The sequence below is a fragment of the Perognathus longimembris genome, chromosome 3 (genome assembly GCF_023159225.1).
Source record: "Perognathus longimembris pacificus isolate PPM17 chromosome 3, ASM2315922v1, whole genome shotgun sequence".
In the NCBI taxonomy this organism is placed as follows: Eukaryota; Metazoa; Chordata; class Mammalia; order Rodentia; family Heteromyidae; genus Perognathus; species Perognathus longimembris.
In genome coordinates, this window is record NC_063163.1 from 94,107,914 (window position 1) to 94,120,365 (window position 12,452).

Below are 12,452 nucleotides of genomic sequence, written 5' to 3' on the forward strand. Positions count from 1 at the left end.
GGTTTGAAGCCAGCCCAGGCAGGAAAGTCTGTGAGACTCTTACCGCCAATTAACCTCCAGAAAACTGGAAGTGGAGCTATGGTTCTAAGTGGTAGAGAGCTAGCCTTGAGTGAAAAAGGTCAGGGACAGCACCCAGGCCCAGAGTTCAAGCTCCATCAACTACAACCAAAAAATAAAATAAAATCCAAAGAAATGATTAACTTTTGAATGCTTTTATGCTAGGTTTGATAAAGAGTAGAGAATGGTCAGACAAAAGGGAAGTATAAACTAAGTGTATTGAACTGAGGTGAAACAGCCAGGACTGTGTGTTCAGTTCTTTTTGACAGTCCTGTATCCTCATGAATAAGGACTCCCTTTCTCCTAGTATAAAGAAGTTACCTTTCACATGAGAATCTTAGAATCTGCTGTAGGGAAGGTCATAAAATCCTTCCTGTATATGCCATCTCTTAAATTCTGTCATTCTAAAATATTGAAGATTCCACATTTTTAATAGCATGTCCTAAACCCCATCAAGAGCCTGCTAGAAGCATACACTAAGATTGATGCAAGAATTTCAGTAAGTGAAACCCCTATGAGGAAAAGTGGGGGTGGGAGTGGGGAAAAGCGTAGAGTCTGCAGGCCTGTGTCACTTACTGTCAGAATAAAGCAGAGCTGGAGGGGCTATTAGTGGAGGTGGGCCCTCCAGGAGATCTATCAAGGCCCTCAAGCCAAAAGCAATTAATGAATGAGTGGCATCTCCTGAGATGGGTATGCCACAGTCATTGGTCAGGGCAAGATGTAGAAGGTGTGGCCTGGATTCCAAGACTGCCATTGATTCCAAGAGCAGCTAACACTTCCAGAGATGGAGATACAGGATGCATTCTCATAGTGATCACACCATCTCTATCTTGTTCCTGACTTTAAAGACATTATAAATTATCAGTACATCTCATATTCAAGAACTTCCCTACTATTCTCCAGCTGATTTTCTTGAATCCTTTGATACAGTTACATAATAATAATTCTAACATTAACCATCTTTGCATTCATGTTGTCAGTTGCACTTAATTATCCATTTTATGTTGCCAGTTCTAGGGCCTAACTCTGGGATGAGGCACTATCCCAGAGCTTTTGTGCTCAAGGCTAGCACTCTACCTCTTGAGCCACAGCTCCACTTCTGGCTTTTTGTAGTTAGAGATAAGAGTCTCATGGTCATTGCTGATCAGGCTGGCTCAAACAACAATCCTCAGATCTCAGCCTCGTGAATAGTAGCGTCCTGAGCCAGTGACACATGGATTTTCACTCTTTTTTTTAATGATATTTATAAGATTGATTTGCCAATATTTCACTTTTTAGACATTTGGCATCTAGCCTTGAAAATGAAATGGCCTAATGGTTGTTATTCCTTGTATTGTTCTTGCCTAAGATTGTTGCCAAGGCTACAATAGCACCCTAAGAATAGATTTCATAATTTTGAGAATGTGGATACTTCTTATTTCAGACTTCCATAGATTCTAGACCTCATCTAGCCACATGCAACTATTTAAATTAATTGAAGTTAAATAAAATGTAAAATTCATTCCTTGGTCACCCTAGCCACATTTCAAGTGCTTAATAGCCACATATGGGTGGTGGCTCCCACATTGGACAGATCTAGAACATCCCCTTCCATTCACCAAGCCTGGCTCTGCAGCTAGATAGACTAGAGAGGGGGATGGGATGGGACTACACTTCCCTGTGGTGCAGATGAAAGGCTTGTGTCTTCTGTGCTGGCCAGGTTAATGGAGATGAGCAACAAAGTTGTACCCAGGCTTTTGGAACTTGCAGCCCACGGCCTACTGAGCAATGAAGCTCCAGCTATGCCTGCACTGGAAGAGTTCACGGTGGACCTCTTCCCGCCACTATTCACTGCCACCTTTGCCAAGGGGCACAAAAAGGCTCTGACAGCCCTGGTACAGGCCTGGCCCTTCCCCTTGCTCCGGCTGGGCTCTCTGATAGTGCAGTGGCCCAACCAAGAAAGTGTGCAGGCTGTGCTGGATGGGCTGGAGGCCTTCCCTACCCACAGGACCTGTCTCAGGTAAGGGGCACAGAGTTAGAGAAAGGGAAACTGATAGCCAGTTAAAGGGAATGTTAAAACCTGTGGATTAAATAAATTCTGTGCCAGGCACCAGTGGCTCACGCCTGTAATCCTAACTACTTAAGAGGCTGAGATCTGAGGATTCTAATTCAAAGTCAGCCCAGGCAGGAAAGTCTATGTGACTTTAACTCTAACTACCCAAAAAGCCAGAAATGCTGCTGTGGCTCAAAGTGGTAGAGCACTCAACCTTGAGCACAAAAGCTGAAGGACAACACCCAGGCCCTGAGTTCAAGTCCCAGGACTGACACACACATGAAAAAAATAGTAATCTGTGGGTTTCTGGGTTAAGTAGCCAGTGTTGCAGCTGAAAGGCATTGAAGAGTAGGCTTCTCATATTCTAAGGAGGAAAAGGGACTAAGCTGGCTTCCCCAGATGTCAGCATCTCATCACATCCTTTCCCCCACTCCCACACCCCCACCCCACCCCACTACAGGAGGTCGGAACTGAGAGTGCTGGATTTGACTCTGGACTTTGATCAGGTTCAGAGTAAAGGGGTTTCTGAGGCCTTAGCCAAGTTTCCATTTTGGTTACCATCAACAGTGAAGGCACAGATACCCCAGGCCACAGCCAGGCGCAAGCCAGGAGAAGACACAAGAAAAGGACCAAAGCAGCCATGGGAGCCCGTGGAACTACACATTGATCTTTTCTTGAGAGGACCCTTCAAGTTAGACACATTCCTTTTAAGCCTCCTAACAAAAGTGGAGCAGAGTGATGGGTTTCTGCGCCTCTGCTGTAGGAAGCTGTATATTGAGAAAATGCCCTTCAACAGCCTGACCGGGTCCTCAAGGACCTGGAGCTGAACTTCATCCAAGAGTTGGAGGTATTCAACTGGTTCCGGGCACTATCTGAGCAGAAACTATTTGCTACACAGCTGGGGAGGATCTGCACCCTGCACAGCCTCAAGCTGGCCTATTACCACTGGTCTTTTTCTCCAGATGGCGAGGGCTCCTCCAGCTACTTCCTCTCCCAGCTCAGCAAGCTGAGCCACCTCCAGAAGCTCCACTTGTCTTATTCCTATCTCTCAGGCAACTTACAGCAAGTACTCAGGTGGGCAGAGGCCTCTTGATAACCAGGTTTCCAAGATAGCCCTCAAACCAAGTCAGGACAGGGAGCATAAGAAGAAGTAGGTCCATTCTCATGGACTCCAGGGTGCATGCAGCATACAACAAAATGTAGCTTACATTGTAATTGATTCACAAATAGCTTAAATAGAAATCTATAAACTAGAATAAGAGTTTCAGTAAGTTGAACGGGCACAAAAGGGCTAAAGAAAGGAGAAAGAAGAAAACAATCAAGGATTAAAATTTGGGGTTGATGATGACGATGATGAGATTAGGTCTCACTATGTGGCCCAGGCTGGTCTCCAACTCTTTATCCTCTTGCCTCAACCTCCTGAGTTTTAGAATTATGGTTATGTCTTCTCATATCCACTCAGACTGGTCTTCTCAAGGTTTTTTTCCCCCTTAAGAGAGGGCTTCCTTAATCCTAGCTACTCAGGAGGCCAAGATCTGAGGATTGCAGTTCAAAGCCAGCTTGAGCAGAAAAGTCCATGAGACTCTCAGCTCCAATTAACCACCGGAAAACCAGAAGTGGAGCTATGGCTCAAAGTGGTAGAGTGCTAGCCCTGAGCAAAAAGCTCAAGGACAGCACCCAAGCCCTGAGTGGCCCTGAGTTCAAGCTCCACAAATGACAAAAGAGACAGAAAAGGAGTGAGAGAGAAAGAAAGAGAGAGCTTCCCTATTATACATGTTCAGGAAAATTTAAGTCCTTTCTAATTAACTGCTGTGAATCCATTTTTTTAAACTGACCTATTTCAACTCGATTATGTGGCATTTAGCACCAGCAACTCCATTCTGTTTTGTGTTGTCTACTTGGAGCCTAGGACAAGAGTTTAAGCCAAAACAATAATAACCTCTTGTGGGTTTTGTTCAAGAATATGCTTATAGGGGCTGAGAATATGGCCTAGTGGCAAGAGCACTTGCCTCGTATACATGAAGCCCTGGATTCAATTCCCCAGCACCACATATATAGAAAATGGCCAGAAGTGGCGCTGTGGCTCAAGTGGCAGAGTGCTAGCCTTGAGCAAAAGGAAGCCAGGGACAGTGCTCAGGCCTTGAGTCCAAGCCCCAGGAAAGGCCAAAAAAAAAAAAAAGAATATGCTTATATACTTCACAGTTCTCTTTCGGTATGTCTCTGTGCTGTGCTAGGCCCTGAGAAACACAAGGCAGAGCTCTCCTATTAGAATGCCTGCTTCCCAGATAGGCAAGTGAAGAGGCTGTGCAGGGTACACATAAGACATTCCTCTCACACAATGGTCTTACTTTCTAGAAACTTCTTGGTGGGGCATTTAGTAAATTAAGGCTGATTAAATGCAAGCCTGAATGGCAGCTTCCCCAAAGCCAAACCTGAGTAGTAGTAGCCACATTGTATAGATTCCATATCATCAATCAAGTTCTCTTTCCAAATGGCTCCTCTGAGCAGTCATCTTGAGTGCATACAATGTGGGTCTCCAACTAATCAAAGAAAATATAGAATTGGAGAGCATATGAGCTTTTCCATCATTATGACAAAATATTTGAGCTCATCAAAGGGAGAAGGTTTATTTGAGCTCACAGTTTCAGAGATTTCAGTCTATGATTGGTTGGCCTACTGCTTTTAAACCTGTGGTAAGGGAGAACTATTTGCTTCATGATAGTCAAGAAGCAGAGACTGAGAAACGAGCCAACAACCAGGATCTCCTTTAAGAGGACATCCCCAATGACCTAACTTCCTGACACTAGGCCACACCCCTTCATAGTTACACCACCTCCCAGTAGTACCACGAGCTGGTAACAGGCAATGGTGTTGGTAGAGGATTTGGCCGGTACGTTGAGGCAGAACCAGGCCATGAAATAACGTAAGATTCTAAACCGGCTGGTAACTATCTCTCTAGATGAGGAAGCAACAGTAAGACTAGGTTCCTCCATAGGCAAAGTTGATGTCCACCGTGAAGGGCCAGGCCTTCCCCTAAGTCAGTGCAACTTTTCTTCTCAGCTGCCTACAGGCTCCACTGCATGCCCTGGAGATTCACTCTTGCACACTTCTGGACACGGACATCAACTACTTGTCCCAGAGCTTTCATGCCACCTCCCTGAAGAAGCTGGATCTGAGTGGCAACAATCTGTCCCGGGCCCTTAGACACCCTGCTGGGAAAGATCTCAGGGACCCTGCAGCATCTAGACTTGAACCACTGCCAACTGAAGGACACTCACCTCACTGCCATTCTGCCAGCCCTGTGCTGCTGCTCCCAAGTGAGCTCCCTGGGCCTATCTGACAACCCCATTTCCAAGGCCGGCCTCCTGAGCCTGCTAGAACATACAGCAGGACTAATGGAGCTGAAGCGGGTGCTCTACCCTATCCCCATTGAATGCTGTGTGTACTTGCATGGCCTCTCCTGGGGCCCTGTCAACAAAGGCAAGCTGTGCCAGGTTCAGGCTGAGATGCAGAAGCTACTACAGACCGTGCAGCGGGCAGACATGCAGTGGAGCCCCCCATTGCCCTCACCCTTGCCCGTGAGGCTGGTGCAGCTGGACTGAGGGGCCGGAGCAGTGTCTGGAGATTATAGTCAGAGAGAGAACCTGGAAACATCCATGGCCACAGACCATCCTGTCAGGAGCATGTAGTTTGCAGGGAACATAAAAGAACCTCCCACCAGAACTGCCTAGTGCTTCCTTCCTCCTTTCTACCTCATTCCTCTTCCTCAGCCCAAAGTCTCCCTATTTCAAGCATTCCTTCAGTTCAGACATGTCATCAAAGCTGCTGTGCTATCAGGAGTTGAGAACAGAAGGCTATCAGGTTCTGTTGCCCTTCACCCATAGGCACTCAGGCCCATTCTTCTGGAACGATTACTCCATTTCTCTTTTCTAGCCCTCACTTCTAGATAGAATGAAATGGAGCCTTCACTTGCTAATAACAGGTCATCACCCGTGTACAGGAAAATCTGAGTTGCTAGGACACTGGACAAAGCTCCACTCGGCACTCAGCACCAATCACACAGCCAGTTAACAGGGCCAACATTAAGTGAGTGTGGGGGCCAAGTGTCTGCTGTTCTCAGACAGCATGCAGAAATCCCAGGATGCTCATACAAACACTTAGGGGAGCCCTAGAACAGGGCAATCAGAGGAGGACAAAGAGCGACTATCTAAGCAGATCAGAGAAGGTATCTCTGGATAGAGGACATTTGAATTGAGCTTCTGTTGAAGATACATGGAGCCAGGCTCCCTGAGAAAGGTGGGAAAGCACAGTGGCCGAGCTGTGGCCTAAGCTTGAGTGAGAGGCTTGAGAGGCAGAGTTACAACATGAGGTTGGAGGCCCATGGCCCAGGTCCCTAGCACCAGATGGGTAGATCAAGATGGTGGCACAAGGGAGAGACAGGAGAAATAATCAGTGACCAAGATATCATGCAGTGGTTGTACAGAAATATCTAGATGAAATGAACCTGTAAGACCAGAGAGAGGCAGAGAATGGCCACTGCATGCAAGAGGTTTACCAAACAGCAGGTGGGTTGCACAGCTATTCCCAAACAAGCTGCGGAGGACAGGTCAGCAGTCTGTCCTACTAGCCTGCTTGTTACCCTCCACTTCCTGTCCTCATTGGATAGCTTAGATAGTCTGCTCTCACCCATGTCCAAAGCAAAGACAGGAAGTCACATTACAGGACAGGTCTTCTGTTCATCTTCTGCCAAGGCTAGGAGCCCTCCTGCTTTCAAGGGCTGTCTTATAGCAGGCTCGCCCCTTCTAGATTCCTGGCTCCAGGATATCATAATACTCCCCTACTCCACTAGCTTTCCCCCTGCATTCCTACACAGTGCTAGAAGAGACTCTGCGTGGGACATGACCTTGGCAATATTGTACTCCTGTCTTCTGTGTGTCACACAGACACAGTTATCTCCAAAGCCTGCAAGTGTAGTGATTCTCACATCCAGGTTTTTTTTTTTACAAGAATTTGCTAAGTACCTACAAGGAGTGGTTTTGTTTATTGCACATGCTAAGTAAGTGAGCATTTCACCCCTGAACTACATCCCTAACCCTGACAAGTACATTTGTAAAGGTAAAGGTTAGAACTAAAACTAACACCAAGCCCTTGCCCTTGGCTGGAAGGAAAATGGCATGGTTTCAGACTGGAGCAGGGCCAGAGGCCTGGAGCAGCAGCCACGGGTGATACAGGTGGGAAAAAGGTGTTTTTGTGATCAAGCATCAAAAAAAAAAAATTGACATGTTGATTTGCAACCTCTTTGTACTACTGTATTCAGATGAGATCGGGCGCGTTCAGGGTGGTATGGCCGTAGACAGTACTAATGTATTCAAAGGTAATAAAAATGAATATTTTTTTGTGAAAAAGAAAGCTTTTCTAGGAATTCATGCAGATACTTGACTGCCTGGTGCTGGGCAAACTTACACTCCAAAGGAATCATAAAATACAAAGACCAGGAGGTTGACATGCTGTATTGTTCCTTGCTGTGTTGAAAATTCAAATGTTTCTCCAATCCCTAAGTACACTTAAATATACATAGCCCCCCACCAACAACCTAGGATGATTTAACTTACAATTTGGGGAATTGTTTTTACTTTACATGGTAACAAAAGCAATATGCATCCAGTAGAAGCCATACTTTGAATTTTGCAGTTTGGTATTTTCTAAGTTAGTAGAATAATAATCACTTGTGGTGGAGGGCAGCAGCCCCCTTCCTACAAACCTTTCCCCTCTTCACTTCTAGTAGGCAGCTCAAGAGTGGGTTCAGGGCTGGGGATGTGACTTAGAGGTAGAGTGCTTGCCTAGCATGCATGAAGCCCTGGGTTTGATTCCTTAGCACCACATAAAGAAAAGGCCAGATATGTCAGTGTAGCTCAAGTGGCAGAGTGCTAGCCTTGAACAAAAAGAAGCCAGGAACAGTGCACAAGCCCGAGTTCAAGCCCCAGGACTGGCAAAAAAATAAAAGTGGGTTCAAAGCCACACACCAGGGGCTCAACACCTATAACCCTGGCTACACAGGAGGCTGAGATCTGAGGATATGCAGTCTCGTGAACTTATTTTCTGGGCTGGCCCCACACCGCAATCTTCCCAAGCTTCATCTTGGAGTAGCTGGAATTACATGTGTGAGCCACTACCCTTGGCAAGAATGAGTTTAAAAAAACAACAGCAACACTACTAGGCAACAGTGGCTCATACTTGTAATCCTAGCTACTCAGGAAGCTAAAATCTGAGGATCATGGTTCAAAACCAGCCTGGGCAGAAAATTCTGTGAGACTCTTATCTCCAATTAACCACTAGAAAGCTGCAAATGGAGCTATGGCTCAAGTAGTAGAGCACTAGCCCTAAGTAAAATAAATCTCAGTGGCAGTGCCTAGGCCTTGAGTTAAAGCTTCAGAACTGGCACGCACGCGTACACACACACACACACACACACACACACACACACACACACGAAAAAAGAAAACACAGCAAGACTGGTCTTCCTCACCGTCTGACTTGTTAGTATATGATATCTCCCTTTTGCCTGTGCCCGTACCATGATGCCACCAACATGATATGACATACATGATGGACAGAAGGATGCTTACCAAAGCCATTCCCACACTTTCTGGGATTTTAGTCTCCCAAACCATAAGCTAACCAAATCTCTTGTCTTTATAAATTACACAGCCTCAAGTGTTTTTTTTCTACATATGTGGTGCTGAGTAATTGAACCCAGGGCTTCATGTGTACGAGGTGAGCACTCTTGCCACTAGGCCATATTCCCAGCACCTCAAGTGTTTTTTAATATAAATTGAAAATGGATGCACTCACTGATGCTAGAACAAAATACCAGAGACTGGATAAGTTTAAAAGGTTACTTGGCTCACAGTTCTTGAAGGACGAAGTCCAAAGGGAATATACCAGCATCTGGTACATTAGCTGTGTCGTAATATGATGAAAGATGAAACAGAAAGCAAACAGATAGTGGGAGAAGCCAGGTATGAGAATAGGCTGCTCTTACTTGTTTTGATAACTGGTCCATTCCCATAATAGTAATTGCTTAAGAGAGCTCCGTCTTCGTGGGCCCACCTAACTACCATTTAACTACCCTCTGTGGATAAAAATTCTAACACCTGAATTTGCGAGACATTCAAACCATATCCTCCTACTCCTTGCCCTAAAATCCTAATCTTCAATACAAAATACGTTCATTCCATCCCAATAGTCCCATACATCTTATATTATTCTAATATCAGCTCCCCTCAAAAATCCAATGTCTCGTCTGAATCAGATTGGATTCATCAAAAAACATGATTTCATTCCTATCCAAACTCCTCTCCAGCCGTGAGCCTATGAGGTATTTACTTCCAAACTAAAATTGTATGGCAGGGGGCTGGGGATATAGCCTAGTGGCAAGAGTGCCTGCCTCGGATACACGAGGCCCTAGGTTCGATTCCCCAGCACCACATATACAGAAAACGGCCAGAAGCGGCGCTGTGGCTCAAGTGGCAGAGTGCTAGCCTTGAGCGGGAAGAAGCCAGGGACAGTGCTCAGGCCCTGAGTCCAAGGCCCAGGACTGGCCAAAAAAAAAAAATAATAATAAAAAAAAAAATAAATAAAATTGTATGGCAGGGAAAGAATTGATATTCCATTCCCAAAAGGCGAGATCATAAGAAGAAATGATACAAGGACCAAGTAAGTCCAAAACCCCACAGAGTAGAATAGTATTAAGTCTTAAAGCTCCCAAATAATTTTCCTTGATTCTATGTCCTTCCTATACATATTCATGTGAGGATTAAACCCTCCAGGCTTCACACAGCCTTACTTTCTTGGATTTGCTGAGCATATCCTAACTCTCTTGGGTTGAAGTCTCAAGTCTATACAGCTCTACCACATTGCCAGTATACACTGATGGCCCTGCAGTATCTCCCTGAAGACATTCCAGGACTCTGCCTCCTGAAGTCCCACAGCTAGGCTGGACTTCCCGGTTTCTCTCTTATGCCCTTTTCCAAGCCCCACAGAGGAGAGACCTCACATGAATATCCCACACTCCTTCCTTAGGCAAATTCAGCTTCTCCTTAGCCATAGGTGACTAGGAAAGCTCCTCTAGTTGACTATAAGCCACCATCTTTCAGGTCAAGTGAAGCTGTCAGAAGGGAAAGTCACACTGGGAGGGTTCCTCTCAGTCTGGGTCATCTGTCAACCTAAAAGTCCAGTGGAGGGAGAGGAGACTGACCAAGGAGAACTCCATGGCTGGACTCTCCCAACTGAAGGCAAAGAGCAGCCCCCTATTGTTTGTCAGTTATTAAAAAAAGAGCGCCCTTGAGACACTGAGTCTTCCAGAACTGATCACCCAGTGCCCCCTGCTGGATCCAGACCCCAGGTTCTTTCCCCGACTTTACAGGATGCAATCTGGAGCTGGATTAAATGAAGAAAAGGACTCTGATTTTGCTTCTCTTCCATCCAGTAATACCTCTCAGATCTAACCTTCACCTTGATGCTGCAACTGGGAGAGGACGGGAAAGCAGACAAGACTACTGTAGAAACTGGGAGACCAGAAGGGTGGTGGCAGCAGAAACAGGATATTGAACAGCTCCCTAGTGTAATTTTGAAGACAGAATCTAAGTAACCAAGAGAGAGAAAAGTTCAGAATGTTTCTGAAGCATTATCCCTTGCCTGTAGAAATGTTCTTTTCCAAATTACTTAACATATGTAGTATTTCAATAAAGGCTTTTTGGGAAACCTGTCTCCACAGAGCAAAGGAAATGTCTACATTTGTCATTTTAAAGATATCCAAAGCCACTAGGTACTGGTGGCTCATACTGTAATCCTAGATATTGAGAAGGCTGAGATCCCAGGATAACTGTTCAAAGCCAGCCCAGGCAGGAAAGTCTATGAGATTCTGATCTCCAATTAACCACCAAAAATTAAGTGGTTCAAGTGGTAGAGTATCAGCCTTGAGGGGACGGGGGAGGAAAGCTGAGGAGATCTCTCCAGCACAAAAAAAGAAAAAGATATCCAAAGTAGATGTGGTGACCCATACCTGTAGTCCCAGGTTATTACAGGGACTACTTGGGAGGATGAAGCAGGAGTTTGAGGCCAGCCTGGGCTATACAGTGAAGCCTGTTTTCATTTTTGTTTTGTTTTGTTTGGAAAAAAAGATATTCACATGAAGTTGAAATCATGAAAACTATTTGTCTTCCATAATCCTAATGGCCTAACAAAAAAAAGCTTTTTACACTAGGAGAAAACAACTTTCATTTGAAACGACATGATAATAGTGACTCTAGAAAAGTTAGCACATTTCTTAATTAGATCTGATCTAAGATGTTGATAGGACATTTGCATACATCTTCTGAGTAAATAGAAAAGTTATTTTTAGTTCTATAGCTTGTTTAAAGGTGATTAAGAAATCTTGTTAAAGAAAACACACCTCAAAAAGTAAAATAATATAATATTGATGTGATAAAAGTCACTTGTTCTGGGGGGGAAAAAAGACGCAGGACATATGAGTAAGTGTAAAGAATCTGCAATATAGGGCTATCAGGAAAATGTTAATGATAACAAACACTTGTTTTCAAAGGCACATAAACCACAACTATTCAAAATCTACTTTTTATAAAACAAGAACTATAAAATAACATATATTTTAATTTATTCATGAATCGAACACAGTTCTAAATCTAAGAAGCACCTTGTTAACGGCTTTGACTTTAAAAAGCTAACAAAATTTACAGAATTATGTAGCCTTTATCCAGTCAATATTGTTTTTATTCAGCTAACAAAAAAAAGAAAATGTATTCGTCTTCCAGATCATTCTTTTTGCTGTGCACACTGAGACATTCGGACCAAGAAATTCACCTTTAGTCCTAGCTAAAGCCAGCCATCCAAAGTGAAAGGTGTAGGGGAGCCCCCTTTTGGGAGTTGCTAGAAACAGCAGGCTTAGACAAGGTAGTGGGCCTGGGGAAGGGCAAAATTACGCCAAATAACAGGAGCCAAAAGCAGCTTGACTTAGAGCTGCTTGACCTTTGCAAAAGAGAGGAATAAAGAAAACCAGCATATGGGCTGGGAATATGGCCTAGTGGCAAGAGTGCTTGCCTCATATACAGGAAGCCCTGGGTTCGATTCCTAAGCACCACATATATAGAAAATGGCCAGAAGTGGCGCTGTGACTCAAGTGGCAGAGTGCTAGCCTTGAGCAAAAAGAAGCCAGGGACAGTGCTCAAGCCCTGAGTTCAAGCCCAGGACTGGCAAAAAAAAAAAAAAAAAAAAAAAAAAAAAAACCCCAAAAAAAAGAAAACCAGCATAAAATTCCAGAGATAGAAATTTTAAGGTAAGGGGA

General features: G+C 44.6%; 1 protein-coding gene across 1 annotated transcript; it reads left to right on the forward strand.

Moving 5' to 3' along the window:
• Positions 1-1,766: 1,766 nt before the first annotated feature.
• On the forward strand, positions 1,767-5,691 carry LOC125347758 (PRAME family member 12-like). Its single transcript, XM_048340724.1, has 5 exons — positions 1,767-2,056; positions 2,550-2,739; positions 2,886-3,163; positions 5,150-5,268; positions 5,387-5,691. The coding sequence occupies exons 1-5, from the start codon at positions 1,767-1,769 to the stop codon at positions 5,689-5,691; spliced, it is 1,182 nt and encodes a 393-aa protein (XP_048196681.1).
• The last annotated feature ends 6,761 nt before the right edge of the window (positions 5,692-12,452 follow it).

Excerpts from the sequence above, each read along its gene's own strand:
- LOC125347758 (XM_048340724.1), top strand. The coding sequence starts at position 1,767 with ATGAGCAACAAAGTTGTACCCAGGCTTTTGGAACTTGCAGCCCACGGC. Across the intron at positions 2,057-2,549 it reads ACCCACAGGACCTGTCTCAG|GAGGTCGGAACTGAGAGTGC; the intron begins GTAAGGGGCACA and ends ACCCCACTACAG. Across the intron at positions 2,740-2,885 it reads CAAAGCAGCCATGGGAGCCC|CCTGACCGGGTCCTCAAGGA; the intron begins GTGGAACTACAC and ends GCCCTTCAACAG.